This window comes from Stegostoma tigrinum, chromosome 4, assembly GCF_030684315.1.
Source record: "Stegostoma tigrinum isolate sSteTig4 chromosome 4, sSteTig4.hap1, whole genome shotgun sequence".
Lineage (NCBI taxonomy): Eukaryota > Metazoa > Chordata > Chondrichthyes > Orectolobiformes > Stegostomatidae > Stegostoma > Stegostoma tigrinum.
The window spans coordinates 41,239,025-41,256,460 of NC_081357.1; the positions used below are offsets into that span (position 1 = coordinate 41,239,025).

General features: G+C 43.3%; 1 protein-coding gene across 2 annotated transcripts in view; it reads left to right on the top strand.

The window, feature by feature from the left end:
• The window catches only part of casp8ap2 (caspase 8 associated protein 2), a 44,080-nt gene that overhangs the window by 21,440 nt on the left and 5,204 nt on the right, over positions 1-17,436 (top strand). For both annotated transcript variants that reach the window (XM_048531148.2, XM_059645287.1), the window contains 3 exons: positions 798-913; positions 2,689-5,192; positions 10,604-13,256. In XM_048531148.2, the coding sequence (XP_048387105.2) occupies positions 798-913; positions 2,689-5,192; positions 10,604-13,256 (5,273 nt within the window). The remainder of the gene's footprint in view (positions 1-797; positions 914-2,688; positions 5,193-10,603; positions 13,257-17,436) is intronic.

The following is a 17,436-nucleotide window of genomic DNA, read 5'->3' on the forward strand; positions in this document are numbered from 1 at the left end:
GCAATATGAAAATATCAAATAAATATTTGGCAACAGAGCAAGATGTGAAAAGCCCCTCCTCTGGCCCACCCCAAGACGATACAAACTCTGTGCAGTTAGGCTATTGTGTCTAGAAAATGAAGCTAGTTGCAACATAATGCGTAAAATAAAAGGACTTTCACAAGGATTTCCTTCATTTGTTCATGGGGGTCACTGATGCTGGCTGGCGTTTTGTTGCCCTTCCCAATTGTTCAGAAGGTAATTGGGTCAACCATATTGATGTGGGTCTAGAGTCACATGTCGGCCAGACCAGCTAAGGATGAGGAAGTTTTGTTTTCGTATTGAAATGGTATACAACCTGGACACAATAGGTAGATAAGGAAATGCAGATTCAAACTAATACAAATTTACATTTAGGACAGCTGTTTCAAGGCTGTTTGTTATGTAAACAGTGATCAATTTGTAGAAAAGGACTGTTTGACAAAGAACAATGGCATAAACTCTGGAGTAATTTAAGAAGGCCTTGAACACCGCAATGGCAAGGTGGGGATCTGTGTATCTGATTCAGTGAACTAAAAACTTTCTTGGTCCATGTTGGTCTGACTAATAGCGCACAGAAGATGATGGAAAAAGGGAACTAAGTGTGTCTATATTTGAGCAAATGTATGTCATTTTATTTACTGTCGATATGAGGCAGATTGGTGTACCGTTGTGTTCCACTGGCTGTACTGTTAGATGCAGTTGACATGATTCCACCACCTACTGTGCAATTATGAGCTGAGCTGTAAAGTATTGTGCCCCCTTCTGTTTCTTCACAGAACTCCACCCTGTCAAATGAAAATACCCAGCTGAAGAAGAATATGTCAGCTCTAATAAAAACTGCTCGTCTGGAAATTGTCCGCAAAGACGAAGAAATTAATCGGCTTAACAGAAGGTAAAATAGTCGAGGCACTGAGATCAAATAAAAAGGAAAACTGTTTGTGCGTGCTACAGATACTTGAGCTATTACTTTTTAAACATTACAATGTGGTTGAGTTGCCCTACATATATTGTAGAGCAAGGGATTATCCAGAGATGTGAAAAGCAGGTGGACGTGAACAGGATGTGGTCATATAGTAGCTGAAGAAAAGAAAAGTGTTGCATTTTACAGTCTTAGGACAACCTGAAGTGATTTGTAGCCAATTAATTACTTTTCAAGTGTAGGGACTGTTGAAAAAGGGAAAACATGATGTAGCTCACGCAGCAGTGGAATAATTGATAAATTTGTTTTAATGATCCTGGCTGTGAACTAGCTTTGGGCAGACTGGGAAAACATTTGTTTGCATATGGCCTGGTAAATCCTCTAGATATGTTTAGACTTTGGCCACTTCTGAATTGGAGAGCTGTCAGTGAAGAGGCAGGCACAATTTGATTGAAGCAGTGAAGTTTAAGGAGCTTTTGTAGATATGTCCAGCATTATTTAAGGCTTTGATACCTTGAATAAGGAGTGCTTATTTTCAGTGGTCAGGCAATGAGTGTTATCGATTTAAAACCACACCAAATAGAGAGAATGTTAGGAGCACGAATATTGTAGCATTTGCTGTTTAGTGACAAAAAATGATTGAAGCAGAGTTCATTGTATCTTTTAAGGCAAAATCTGACAACTATTCAAGACTCAAAGAATATAGGTCTCTGAAGTGAGAGGAGGTCAGAGGGATTTGTTTTATATTATCCTAGACTAAGAGTTGGTATGAATACGATGAGCAGACTGCTTTCATATTCAGTGAATTTATTGATTTGTAACCAACTTTAAACTGTAATATTAACAGTTCCAATTTTCCTGTGGAACATTGACACCTTGGCTCAAATTCTGTTGTTATTGTGCTACAGAACCAACCTGGCAAGCCATTGAAAATGAATGACTTTGTTCCCTGTAACCTGTTATGTCAGTGAGAGCTATGCCTACAGACGATAAACCTTTTAACACTGTGGTAGAGCTTATTGTCTGCTTGGGCCAAGCTGCTTTAAATGGACTACATAATAGAGCAGGCAGGTGCATAAATTTTACTAAGGGTTGTACTCAGCAAAGAAAAACATAAACTAGCAGACGCCAGCTTTTGAAGATACCCAACATTGCTGCAGCAAAATTGAAACCCAGATTTGTTTTTGCCTTTCATTTCTTTGCAGTGTTGACTCCTTTCTCTAGGGTTGTCTTGTAGGCACCAGTTGCCCTCAAATCCCTTCTCACATGGTCAGACTTCATGGTTGACTTGCTGGCTGGAATATGCAAACAGTAATATTTCATGAACAAGAATGAGCAATGAAATTCCACTGCTTCTCCTTTGCCCATGCCCCCTGACCTGGGGCATGAAGCACCTCTGGCACTGTCACCTTTTACTGCCATTAATATGCTGACACTGCAGTCCCAAATGAAATAGACGATCTTCCTGGATTTTAGGTTTAATTTACTCAGTTGATGCTAGTTTATCATCGAGGGAAATGGTGGCAAAAGTGGCTGAGCCCATTAGCCACAATAGCCAGTAGCCTTTAAGCCATGTTCTTTTAACAACAGCGCCATCACATCTGCTTTGTTGCGTAAGAAGGGTAATGAGTTTCTAAACCTTAGTTTTAACTTCTTACCTATTTGTAATCATTGTCTCTCTGTTGTTCATTTATATCGGTAATGTGGAGTATTGTCTTTATGAACTGTTTCTTTTTGTTTTCAATCAGAGAGTCACTTAATTGGATTGGAAATCCAGGACTCCGTCATTACCATAAGCAACACCATCATCCCCCTGGATCATTCAACGTTCCAACTACACCACAAGCTGATAACAGAAGTTCCAGCCCTGTACTTCACTGTCCGTCCAGACCTGCACACTGCCAGCCAGCTGCTCATTTAAACAAAGAGGGAGATTGTTTGGAAGGTGGATCACTGAGAGGTGCAAGTAAACCTTTAGAACCAAAGGCACAGTGTAATTTGAAAAACTCTCTTTCCAACTCCCAGTCAGCCCTGTGCGTGAATTCTTATAGTAAAATTTCCCCCCACACAGATAAAGAACCAGTCCATCGAAGCAATGCAGTGATGGATAAAATGAGGCCCTCTCAGAGTGAAGAGAGAAGAAGAGTTGATAAAATAAATGGTGAACATTTGGGTAAACATACAAATACTGAAAAGTTAGACAGTTCTATCGTTGAGCTTTCAAACCTTCGGAAAAAGAGTAAAGGACCCAATTTTCTGGAAAAGACTGATAAATTTGAACCGACCTCCCTCAGCATGAGACCACATTCTGAAATCAGAGGCTCAAGCCGTCACGCTCCAGAAAAGAGGAGGCATCACTTCAATCAAGGTGAGCTCCTCAACTGTTCAAAAGAGAGTCTAGAGGCAAGAGACAAGAGAACCTATGCTGAAAAGGAGGAGAGGCATAAAGAGAAAGACACAAGAAGAAGTGGGCCCAGAGAGAGAGAGCAGAAAATGGACCAGAGAAAAGATCAGAAATGTAATAGGGATGTTGACAAAGATAACAAAAGAAATGACAAATTGAGAGGCCAAGCAATTGAAAAGGAAAGAGACCCAATAAAGTGCCATGATAAAACAAAAGAATATTCCAAACTAACAAGACCTGAAAGCCCTCAAAAACATCCTAGGCGAAACAGTTGCACAGCATCGGAGCACACAATTGGAGAACGGCAAGACCAGAAAATTGAGAGGAAGAATTCAGGAAAGAAAAGAAACATTGAGGATAATGGAGATCGAAGAAATAAACATTCAAAAGTGAATGATCATGAGACACCCAAGGACAATCGCAAACACAGTGATAAAAATGACAATAGAAGTTTAAAAAAAGCTGAAATTAGAAAAGAGGAAAAGAGTAAATCTGAACATAAAGATAGAAGAAACAGCAATGTTAGGCATTCTTCAAGGGATGGAGGGGATTGTGCTAAAAGAGAAAGAAAGCATAGAGTTGAAAAAGACAAAACCAAGTCACCTGAGAATCATGGAAATGTGACTGAAAGACCTTGTGTGGATCAAAAATCCCAAAGAATAGAAGAATCAGTCTGTGATGGTAATATGGCTAACTTGTTAACCGCAGATGAACAAAATTTAATAAGAAACACTGATCCCAAGTTGCATTTTATGAAAACATTGCAGCTTACTGTTTCTCCGGTGAAAAGGCCTTCCACTGTCCTTTGTGAAGTAGATGATGAAATGCAGTGCAGCCAGCTTCTCAGTGAGGATCTACTGGTGGAATCGGCTGAGAAAATGGCATCTGGATCTGCAGAGGCTAACTTTATTTTGGACAAAATTTCTAACCAATCTGATGAAGCACAAGCAATGGACACAAACTGCAAATCTACTGAGTTACCTGTGGGAGGGACTGAGGTACAAGCAATGGACACAAACTGCAAATCCACTGAGTTACCCATTGCAGGAACTGAAATCCGGGTTTCTCGGGACAGCCCAAAACCAGTGGAACATATAGTTGGGCAGGAGGAGCCACTGCAAGTTGAAGAGGAGGAAGAGGTTCAAGTCATGTTGGCAGAAAATGCTCCAGACCAGCCCATGGAGTATGACTGCATCGTGCATGACACTGAAAAGTTGACCCCAATTGTTGTTGAGACCATGGGCACCGTGGAAGTAGTCAGTGAAGCAATTTATGAAGTGACTAAAAGTGCAAAGCCAGTTGTAGAAATTAAAGGTACTGATCCAGCAGAAAACATGCAGTCAGTTGGAAATGCTTCAGAAGTTGACAATGAACGTGTTGGTAGAATGAATGGAAAATCTCCATGGCCTACACAAGCTAACAGTGTTTCTGTAGATGGACCAAGTGGGAGTTCACATTGTCTAATTGAACTTGATAGCACAATCAATAATGAGAAGATTGGAGCTCTGAATGTTATTGGGAAACCTGAAGATTCAGGGCAGCCTGTGGATGTCAAGACAGCAGCTACTGAAGCATGGACTGGGAATTCAGAAGTAGGCTTCACTAGTTGTGAAACACAGCAGCCAAATGGAAGTACTGTGGATTCTTCTTCAACTGTCAACAAAACACCTGTTAAAAACTTTTGTATAGCTGAAGACCAGGAAGAAAACTCCATTCAAAGCATTGACTTTACCTACATAGGGTGCATACCAGAACCTATCAGTCCATTAACCAGCCCTTTACGGCCTATTAGACCTTCAACATTAGAGACCGCTGGTATCCAAAAGGAAAAGGATGTTGACCACAAAGGTAAGTGTTCAATGTGTACTTTTATTTGTTAGAAGCATTTCTTCTTTTCATACATAATTGAGGATTGGCAGGAAGCAATTTTTAACAACATACAGACTAATGCACATTGTTATTTTGTTCAGCTAACAATCCTGTCCCTTTGTCTGAAAAGTGAAAGTTGCTAACCAGCTGTAAAACATTTGCTTTATTTATCTGTTCAGTGTATAGTAGTTGTGTGGTGTCGTAAGCACATCCATTTGACTTAGACTGATTGATTTTTATTTTTAAATTTTAGTCCTGTCCTTTCTTTCTGTAATTCATTTTTCACCCTTAGAAACAAGGTGATAAGAGCATCTGGAATTGTTTTCTTTAAAGCAATAAGGCTCAAGATGTGCAGCGGTATAAAATTTTCATAATTTGACACCTGACAGTGTAGGTAGGGCAAAACTTCTGCTGGTAAGTAGTGTTAAGTAGAGGACATAAATTTACATCAACTGACAAAAAATAGGGAGGAGATAAATATTTAACTTGGTGAGCTGTGATCTGAACTGCCTTGGCTGGAACACTGGCAGAAGCAAATTCAGAGATAGCCCCTTTGAAGGAGATTTGATTTAAAAATTCAAAGCAAAATTTTATTATGTAGTGAGACTAGAAAGCCGGCAAAAGTGTCGAGGTCAAATGGCTCCGAGATAGTAGGAACTGCTGATGCTGGAGAATCTGAGATAACGAGGCGTAGAGCTGGATGAACACAGCAGGCCAAGCAGCATCAGAGGAGCAGGAAAGCTGACGTTTTGAGTTTGGACCCTTCTTCAGAAATGGGGTAGGGAAAGGGGACTCAAATAAATAGAGAGAGGGTAGGCGATTAATAGAAGGTGGATAGAGAAGCGGATAGGTGGGAGAAAAGACGGACAGGTCAAGAAGGCAGGGACGAGAAGAGGGGCTGGTCTTGTGATGAGGTCGGGGGTGGGGAGATTTTACGAGCTTCAAAATGTTCCCACCCCCAACCTCATCCCAAGACCAGCACCCCCTCTCGTCTTTGCCTCTTTGACCTGTCTGTTTTTTCTCCCACCTCACTGACTGACCCCCACCCCCACTTCCTACCGATATGCACCTTTGCTAGCTTTATCTCCGCCTCCTTAACCTGCCCATCTTCTCTCCACCTGTCTGCTCCACTATCCACCTTCTATCATCGCCTCCCCTCTCTCTCTTTATTTCAGAGCCCCCTTACCCTCCCCTATTTCTGAAGAAGTCTTGTGGTCCAGACCCAAAACTTGTCAGCTTTCCTGCTCCTCTGCTGCCTCGCTAGTTGTGTTCATCCAGCTCCACGCCTTATGGTCAAACAGCTGCCCTCATTGCTGTTCGAACCTAGGGTTAACAGCATTCAATACGTTCACAAGGGGCATAGAAGTCACCATTAGGCAGTGAAAAGGAAGAATAGAACACAAATACAAGATTAAAATAAGTTGCAAGGGATTTTTAAAGGCCTGGAAAAAATAAGAATAAAGGGTGGGTTGGAGTGTTGAGGACTAATCTGTGAAAGTGAGACCCAACCCTCCTTCCACTGACCCCTTCACCCGCTTCCTACACAAGTCCTCCTCCTGGACACCACCCCCAGGCCTCCTACCCTCCCTCGACCTCTTCATCTCCAACTGCCGTCGAGACATTAACCGCCTCAACCACTCCACCCCTCTCACCCACTCCAACCTCTCCCCCGCAGAACGGGCAGCCCTCCGCTCCCTCTGCTCCAACCCCAACCTCACCATCAAACCCGCAGACAAGGGTGGCGCAGTGGTAGTATGGCGCACTGACCTCTACATCACCGAGGCCAGACGCCAACTCTCCGACACCACCTCCTCGATCATGACCCCACACCCGAGCACCAAACCATCATCTCCAACACCATTCACGACCTCATCACCACAGGGGACCTCCCACCCACAGCCTCCAACCTCATTGTTCCACAACCCCGCACGGCCCGTTTCCATCTTCTTCACAAAATCCACAAACCTGCCTGCCCTGGTCGACCCATCGTCTCAGCCTGCTCCTGCCCCACCGAACTCATCTCCACCTATCTGGACTCCATTTTCTCCCCTTTGGTCCAGGAACTCCCCACCCATGTCCGTGACACCACCCACGCCCTCCACCTCCTCCAGGACTTCCAATTCTCTGGCCCCCAACACCTCATATTCACCATGGACGTCCAGTCCCTGTACACCTGCATTCTGCATGGTGATGGCCTCAAGGCCCTCCGCTTCTTCCTGTCCCGCAGGCCCGACCAGTCCCCCTCCACCGACACCCTCATCCGCCTAGCTGAACTCGTCTTCACACTCAACAACTTCTCTTTTGACTCCTCCCACTTCCTACAGACTAAGGGGGTGGCCATGGGCACCCGCATGGGCCCCAGCTATGCCTGCCTCTTTGTAGGTTACGTGGAACAGTCCCTCTTCCGCACCTACACAGGCCCCAAACCCCACCTCTTCCTCCGGTACATTGATGACTGTATCGGCGCCGCCTCTTGCTCCCCAGAGGAGCTCGAACAGTTCATCCACTTCACCAACACCTTCCACCCCAACCTTCAGTTCACCTGGGCCATCTCCAGCACACCCCTCACCTTCCTGGACCTCTCAGTCTCCATCTCAGGCAACCAGCTTGTAACTGATGTCCATTTCAAGCCCACCGACTCCCACAGCTACCTGGAATACACCTCCTCCCACCCACCCTCCTGCAAAAATTCCATCCCCTATTCCCAATTCCTCCGCCTCCGCCGCATCTGCTCCCACGATAAGACATTCCACTCCCGCACATCCCAGATGTCTAAGTTCTTTAAGGACCGCAACTTTCCCCCCACAGTGATCGAGAACGCCCTTGACCGCGTCTCCCGTATTTCCCGCGACACATCCCTCACACCCCGCCCCCGCCACAACCGCTCCAAGAGGATCCCCCTCGTTCTCACACACCACCCCACCAACCTCCGGATACAACGCATTATCCTCCGACACTTCCGCCATTTACAATCCGACCCCACCACCCAAGACATTTTTCCATCCCCTCGCCTGTCAGCTTTCCGGAGAGACCACTCTCTCCGTGACTCCCTTGTTCGCTCCACACTGCCCTCCAACCCCACCACACCCGGCACCTTCCCCTGCAACCGCAGGAAATGCTACACTTGTCCCCACACCTCCTCCCTCACCCCCATCCCAGGCCCCAAGATGACATTCCACATTAAGCAGAGGTTCACCTGCACATCTGCCAGTGTGGTATACTGCATCCACTGTACCCGGTGCGGCTTCCTCTACATTGGGGAAACCAAGCGGAGGCTTGGGGACCACTTTGCAGAACACCTCCGCTCAGTTCGCAACAAACAACTGCACCTCCCAGTCGCAAACCATTTCCACTCCCCCTCCCATTCTCTAGATGACATGTCCATCATGGGCCTCCTGCACTGCCACAATGATGCCACCCGAAGGTTGCAGGAACAGCAACTCATATTCCGCCTGGGAACCCTGCAGCCATATGGTATCAATGTGGACTTCACCAGTTTCAAAATCTCCCCTTCCCCTACTGCATCCCTAAACCAGCCCAGTTCGTCCCCCTCCCCCCACTGCACCACACAACCAGCCGAGCTCTTCCCCCCCACCCACTGCATCCCAAAACCAGTCCAACCTGTCTCTGCCTCCCTAACCGGTTCTTCCTCTCACCCATCCCTTCCTCCCACCCCAAGCCGCACCCCCAGCTACCTACTAACCTCATCCCACCTCCTTGACCTGTCCGTCTTCCCTGGACTGACCTATCCCCTCCCTACCTCCCCACCTACACTCTCTCCACCTATCTTCTTTACTCTCCATCTTCGGTCCGCCTCCCCCTCTCTCCCTATTTATTCCAGTTCCCTCTCCCTATCCCCCTCTCTGATGAACGGTCTAGGCCCGAAACGTCAGCTTTTGTGCTCCTGAGATGCTGCTTGGCCTGCTGTGTTCATCCGGCCTCACATTGTATTATCTGAGGCATTGTAAATATTTTGAAATGTGTTTCGAGTGGTAATCAAAAGTCTCTAAGGAGATGAAATGCAAATATGAGAGCCATTGAAGTTTGACCCATTAATCTGTACTCGGAGGATAAGGCACCCGCAGTTATGGTACGCTGTTCAGGTCATTGAAAGAAGCCAGACCATGGAGGCAGTCAGTGAATCAGTTTATGAACTGACCAAAAGTGCACTGCCAGTTGTAGAAATTGAAGGCACTGACCCAGCAGAAGATGTGCAATCCTTAGGAAATGCTTAAGAAATCGACAATGAAAGTGTTGGCAGAATGTTGGAAGAATCTGCATGGCCGACATGCTAACTGCGTTTCTGTAGATGGACCAGGCGGGAGTTCAGACTGTGTAATTGAACTTAATCATGACAGAACCAACACAGCATTATATTAATTTTTCAGTCATCTTTAAGTATGTGAGTATTGCCGTGAGATTGAGGAAAAACTAACGTATCAAGTTTTCTCAATAAGCGGATATACTGGGTAACCAAAGATAGATGTGGTTCAAAGCCAGATTGAAGGGTGGCTTTTGCCTCGATAGCATTGTAAAAATGTGATTTTAAAAGGTTGATTTGAGATTTTTTCATGCTTCGTTCCGTCATTTCCTCCAAAGGATCCTCTTTTTTTAGAAACAATATGCTGGAGGGATCAACACTCTGTTAGACTGAGAGCTGGTCATGTAAATTGGAATTTTACCTGTCTTGCTACATTACTGACTTTGTGACTAGATTTTCCTTCAAGTTCCAAAAGTGATGTCTGTATTGTGAATTGCACCACGAACAAGTTCTTCTAGATGCCATGTGAGGTTATTTTGTAACTTCTTTCCTTCTCTTGTACTGCTGATCCAACTGCTTTATCCACCTCCTTCTCAACAGCACTGTCCCAGGGATCCAGTCAAATATTAACACATGTCCAGAAAACCATACTTCTTAACTGATATGTGCCTCTATGAAAGTTATCTTGAAGGAAACAAGGTTATGAATGACAATATTTTTGCAGCTATTTGCATCAAGTCGTCCACTACAGAAAACTGTGCTTGGATTTCTGAAATTCCGTACGGATCTGAAAGTTCTCATCTGACCATCTCTCCTGGAATGATACTCGTTCAGCTAATTTTGAAAAGCTTGAGTAATTTACCCCATGCATGTCTAAACATGATTTATGCATGCTTAAAATTTGGTGCAATTTTAATTGAATTTCTTCACAGTTCCTACCATCAAATGCTAGATTGTTATTTAAAGTTAGCATGTTGTGAATTGTTTATTTTCGTGAGTTTGTTCTGACATGGTGAAAAGGGTTTTCTGCGTTCTGCTTCATTTGAGTGTGGATCAGTGAAGGAGATGTTCAAATTATTTTTGAATTATGAATTCTATTTAACTCCTTTGCACATTTGTCCTAATTTAGATTCTGCCCTGAAATTCCAAGGTAATTGTTCTTCAAGAAATTGCACTCAAGAGTTGAATAAAGAAAATCAGGAACCATTGTGCAAGACAGGAGAAAAATCGTTAGGGATTTTGTTAGAGAATTGTTTTTCAGAAGAAATAGAAGAAGGAGAGATTGTGAGTGATGAGGAGGCATCTGTACCTGAAATCCAGAAAGCAGTGAGTAACATTCAGATGGAGAAAGAGAGCAACAAAGAGAAGCGTAATCCATGTAAAGGCAAACCCAAAGAAGAAGCAAGATTGGTAAATCCTGAAGCGTCTACTCTAAACTGCTCTGAGACAATGACCAAAATAAAGAGCAGTAAAAAACAAAGGAAACCAGAAAAGGTGACTTCAGACCAAAATGCTGATGTAGAAATTCTCAACCCCAGTTCCATGGAAAGAGATCAGATAAAGTCGTCAGTCTCAAATTTGATGGGAGCCTTAATGGTTGCTCGCAAGACGATCCGTAAAAAGTACATGAAGCTGCATAAACAGTTTGAAATCCACAAGTTCCAGCGTATAGTTGAAATTGCTTCTGCCGACTTCATCTCTGTTGTTAAAAGATCCAATTTTCCAAAGTCCAGACGGTTGTTAAAGACCTCAATCTGTGCAGAAATTGAAAGCATACTATTGCAAGCCAAGTGCAATGGGATTGTAAATAGTATTTTCTCACAGCAGGCTCCGAACATGAAAGAAAAACTGTGGCTGTTCGTGGACCAGCAATTTGATTTTATGTTTGGAAAGGTGCGTGAGATGTTTATCTCTTGTGAGAGTATAAGTCTAGAATTGGCCTTAGAGGAGAAAAGGGAAAATGAGAGGTTGAACAAAAAACAGAAGAAAAATACAGTGGTTAAACAGTTCAAGGACAAATTTAACAAATTACCAAAATTGAAGGGATCCCCCCCTTCTTCAAGGCCATCGTTGACAAATAACTCGTCAAGCAAAAAAAACTCTGGTAAAAATAAACCAACCAATCTTGACAAGAAACTAAAAGGAACTCCAGTCTTGAACAAACATTCAAAGAAGAGTGTGGTATGTTCAGCTAATGGTATCCCCAAGGAAGAAGCCCCTAGCACAAAAGGCAAACATGAACTGTCAGTGACTCAGGTGAATTCGATTGATCCATCAACCAATTCCAACACACTGAAAGATTGCCATGATAAAACTGAACTTGGCATTCTAACTGAACAACAGGCCTCCACTCTCACATTTAACCTGGTAAGTGATGCACAAATGGGTGAAATATTCAAGTGTTTATTACAGGGCTCAGACCTTCTGGACCAAGGGATTACAACATTGGAATGTAATTCCTGGCCTGCCCCAGAAAAGGTACGGCCTGACATCGGAGCACAGATTTTGAGTAATGATTCCAATTCGGAGAAACCACCACCTGTGTCCCAGCTGGATGCTGCTACTTGGCCTCCTGTTACACCAAGCGCACATGCAGTCGGGTTAAGACCACCACTCGATCTAGACATTCTAGATGAAAGTTGCATGCTGGAAATTCCAGATAAGGTGATGCAAACCAAAGATTCTGCGATCAGTCCACGTGAAGATTCAAACAGCCAAAAGATAATTGAAAGTAGCTCAGTTCAGCAAGCACATTCCTCTGTTTCCTCTATTCTTGTGGAGGATCTGGCGGTTTCTCTTACTGTCCCCTCACCTCTGAAATCAGATGGGCAGATCAGCTTCTTAACATCTCAAAATGGGGAATCTTTGCATGAAGGAGTAAGTAAAGCAATTCTGTCTGCACATTACAGTGAAAGTGCTCTTCTCGATGAAGAGGATGTGTCAGAGCAAGATATTCACTTAGCATTGGACTCCGATAATTCAAGCAGCCAATCGAGCAATTCTTCAATGTGGAACAAACAGGTTTTAGCCTCCCCTTGTCAATATCAGCTCCATCCCCCAATGCAGGCAGTTGTGATGGAAAAGTCAAATGATCATTTCATTGTTAAGATTAGATGCAGACCCCCTGGCAGCAAATCTACTCGGCAAAGCTCACCTTCTTTGGCCGCAGAAGAGAACTTGGGATTTGAGCTGGAACCAAACAATGACCTTGGCACAGAGATGGTCAATGAGACCGCAGCGTCCTGCAGCAGTGGGGGTGAAGTGCTTGGTCAGGATCAGACCCTGTTGGAATCGAGTCATGATCAGTCTTTAACTGTAAGGCGTCCAGAAGATAACAGCAAAAAGTTGGGAATAGATGCAGATGTAAAATTGCCTCATTCTGAGGAAGATCGACCTTCAATCGAAAAGCACATAAATGTGGAGCCTTCGCTCAAAACTCCCAGTGGCAATGTTGAGAATGTCCTATTGACCACAGCAACGTGTACAGAAGACCGTGGTACTTTGAGTAGCAGGAAGAGGAAGTGTAATGTGAAAGCGGATTCCACTGTGAAAAGACCACGAAAGGAGAATGAGCTTTTTAAAAGCACTAAGAGCAAAGACAAAGAAAGCAAACGCAAACAAACATCCTTGTCTTCAGCAAAGAAAGCTTTCACCAGTAAAGCAGTCACTTCAAAGAAATCAATGGCAAATCCTTCCCAGTCTACAGCCAAGTCACCACCAACCAGTCTTCCTGCTAAAAATATCATCAAGAGGAATGGTGAAGTTGTGGTAACGTGGACCAGGTAAGAACACTGTCAATTTGTAGACATTAAAAACTTCCTGCCATCAGATCCATTGTTAATAGCACCTCTTTGATACAATTGCAAATGTTCACTGTTGTGAATCCCTTATACTTGTATGTAAGGTGCATTTTGTTTATAACCACAAGGCCTGGGTGAGTGGACGCCATCCATGTTGCAGAATGGTCGATGTCGAGGAGGATGGCAGAGGTAACGTCACTGTACAAGAATCTCACCTGAAGACCCTTCCTGCTGTGTTGTAACTAAACTCTGTCTCTGGGCTTCCCCTTCTGGTTCCCATTTTGCATTTTAACACGCCTTGATCTAGTGCATAGTAACAGCGTTGTGGTTGGTTGGCTCGCCGAGCTGGTTTGTTGTTCCGCAGACATTTCATTACCCTGCTGGGTAAGATCATCAGGGAAGCTTCCGATGAATCAGAGGCTGCACTGGTGATGTTACCCTGCAGGGTAATGAAACATCTGCAGAACAACAAACCAGTTCGACAAGCCAACCAACCACAACCCAAGCTACAAATAGTACTGGAGGTGGGAAAAAAGGACGCAAGATGGCATAAAATAAGGGCCATGGTATGGAGGTGCTGGTGTTGGACTGGAGTGGACAAAGGCAGAAGTGACATGTTATTAGGTTATAGCCCAAGAGCAAAAACAAAGTTGCTGGAAAAGCTCAGCAGGACTGGCAGCATCTGTGAAGGAGAAAACAGAGTTAAGGTTTCAGGTCTGCTGACCCTTCCTCAGAAATGGACCCAAAACCTTAACTCTGTTTTTTCCTTCGCAGATGCTGCCAGACCTGCTGAGCTTTTCCAGCAAATTTGTTTCTGTTCCTGATTTACAGCATCTGCAGTTCTTTTGGTTTTTATTATAGTCCAAGAGGTTTATTTGAAATCACAAGCTTTCAGAGTATTGCTCCTTCATCACTTCACCCGATGAAGCAGCAGCACTTCAAAAGCCTGTGATTTCAAATAAACCCTTTGGACTATCACCTGGTGATGTGCGACTTTTGACCTTATCAAATAAGGGAGGAAAGTTTTTGAAAAAGACTTTGATAGAGAGAGATCAGAGGTTTAAGAAGAGAGAATGATTGATTGTTTATTGATAAGTTATTTCTGGTCTGACCTGTAGAGTATTAGAGCTACAAGAGACAGCCTGCGTACATGTCGAAGCAGTCTTTCAAGTCTTTTGATAAGACTTGAGCCTTGCTGTAAGGAGAAAAATGCAAATTTGTAACTGACATTATTAGACACTAAGTTTGATCAATATTGTAAGTGATGTATTGTGAAGTTTGGCAGTGCCAAAGCTTGCTGGGAGGTGTACGCTGCATTAGTTGTAAATTAATTAACTTATAGAACGCGGGACCTTCTGGATGCTGGTGTCACCCTGGACAAACACGAGTCATTGGTCTCCAGCTCAAACCGCAGGTATCGTGCCACATCAGAGGCCCATTATTCCAATGGTTAACATGCCCGTTGGGGGAGATTCTTCTGACTTGCACTGTCAAGATTGGGGGTGTGTAACTGTAGGTGAGGTAACCCAGAGGACAGCAACAAGGAGTCTGTACCTTGCACTTGTCCAATAGGTTTGAGTTTTTCTCAGCTTGTTTGGTGGCGTAAGAGAACTGACAGGAGGGTTAGCTGACTGACCATGCCACCATTGTACAGGAAACCATTTGGGAGGGTGGGGGAGCAGGAAGCAATGTCATAGTGATAGGGCAAGATCAGAAGTCACACGACACCAGGTTTTGGTCCAACAGATTTATTTGAAATCACAAGCTTTCGAAGCATTGCCCTTCAGTCATCTCCACATCATAGTGGTAGGGGGATAATAGAATGAGGGGGCTTGACATTTCTCCACTGCAGTGAGTACAAGTCCGGATGTCTGGTATCCGGGCTCAAGGTGTCTGCTGCGGACTGCAGAAGAACATACACTAGAAACTGGTCGTGATCCACACTGCACCAATAACGTAAGCAGAATTAGGAAAGAGATTTTGCAGAGGGACTGTGCAAAGTTAAGTCCTCAACATAATAAAAATCTCAGCAGTGACCCTTTCCAGATTACTGCCAGAACCACATGAAAATTGGCATAGGAAAATCATATTAAGGAAGTGAATGTGTTGCTCAAAGGCTCATGCAGAGGAAGTAGGTTCAGTTTGTAGGGCTGTTGTACTAGTACTGGGGAAGAGTGGGGTTCCAACAAGGTCAGTTTCTCAATGTTGAGGAATATTTGACAATCAAGAATAGGATTTCAAGAAAATGTAGATGGATAGCATTTCAAATCAAAGATGAAGTTGATCAAGTTACTAGTGCTAATTGACTTTGGTTCAGGAGTTCTTGGGTGTAAATGAAAAATCGTAGGGAAAGAAGTCATTTGTAGGATAAATCCACAAGCCTCGAAGCAATAAGCAGAATACTGGAAGAAATATGCAAAGAGAAATATTGAGTACTTGTGAAAAAGGGATGGCAATAATTATTAAGTTCAATCCACTTATGAACTGGAAAAATAAGACTAGGATATAGGCTTAATGAGCTTGTAGAATTTTTTTTGAGTTTCTTGGAGCAGTGTGAAGGGGAACTGACTAGAGATCAGGTTACACAAGACTTGGTATTCTGTACAGTGAAAGATTACGCCATAAGACGGGGGAGCAGAAGTAGGCCATTCAGCCCTTTGAATCTGTTGCCCTATTCAATACGATTGAGGCTGATCTAATAATCCTCAACTCCATTATCGTGCTTTTTCTCCATAACCCTTGCTGATTATAAATATGATGTGGAGGTGCTGTGTTGGATTGGTGTGAACAATGTAAGAAATCACAACATCTGGTTATAGTGCAACAGATTGCTTTGAAATCACAAAATTTCAGCCTGTTGGTCCTTCAGGTGACGACACCTTGCTTATGATTTCAAAGAAATCTGTTGGACTAGAACCTAATTTCGCAGAACTTCTTACCTTGATTATAAATATGCTTGTCTCAACTGAGAGTCATCTCAATGGCCCAGCCTCAAAAGCCCTCTGCAGTGAAAAATTCTACAGATTCCCAACCCTCTAACAGAAGAAATTTGTCCTCATCTATCTTAAATATGCAACTCCTTACTGTGAGTTTGGTCCTAGACTGTCCACAAGGGGAGAGAGCCTTTCCACATCAATCCTGTTAAGTCCTGCAAGAATTTTGTATGTTTTAATAAGGTCACTTCTCATTCTTCTACGTACCAACAAGTAAAGATAGAATCTGCGCAACCTATTCTCGTAAGACCATCCCTCCATATCTGTTATCAGTCCACTGAACATTTCTGGATTGCCTCCAATGCCAGTATATATTTTTCCTTTGATAAGAAGCCCAAAACCACATTTACAGAATTGCAGCTGTGGGCTGACTAATTCAGTGTATAATTTTAGGAAAATCTCCTACTTTTATACTTTGAAATAAATGCCAACATTCCATTTGCCTTACATATTACCTGTTGAACTTGGATGCTGCCTGTTTGTGATTCATCTGTGAGGACTCCTAAATCCCTCTGTTCTGCAGCTTTCTGCAGTCTTTCTCCACTTAGATAAAATTCAGCTCCTCTTTCTGTAAATGTTATGTTCTATCTGCCAAGTTTTTGCCCAAATACATAATGCTTTTTGCAGACTTCGTTACCCTAAGCACTTAGCTTCCCACTATTTTTGTGCCATCCACAAACTTGACTATAGTATGATAATTATCTCCAAATAATAGCACCTTCAGGTAGCAGAGATCATAATAGCATTCTTTCTTGCATCCAGTTTGAAGGGGAGAAGAGTGGGTGCAAGACTGTTTTGAAGCTTAAATAAGAGCAATTGTTTGAGCTTGAAAGCTAGCTGTAGTGAAGGAGATGTTAGTCTAGGAAAAGATCAGTAGAAAAGCAACAGCAGACATTGGGGTGGGTACATCAGAATAATTGGATAAATTCTACTTTAAATTGTAATTTATAAGGGATTACCCATGCAGGATTAATTAAGGAGTAAAGCATTAAATTTGATGCATAAAGTGTATAATTTGTAGAGGCCCAATAACTGGTCAGAATTAAAAGAATGGCACAAAGACAAATGCTCATGAGGACAAATAAATTAAAGCATGAGAGGAAGCTAGCTTGAAGGTAAAAACAAATAGCAAGAGTTTCTACAGATTTAAAACTAAGCTACAAGGAAAT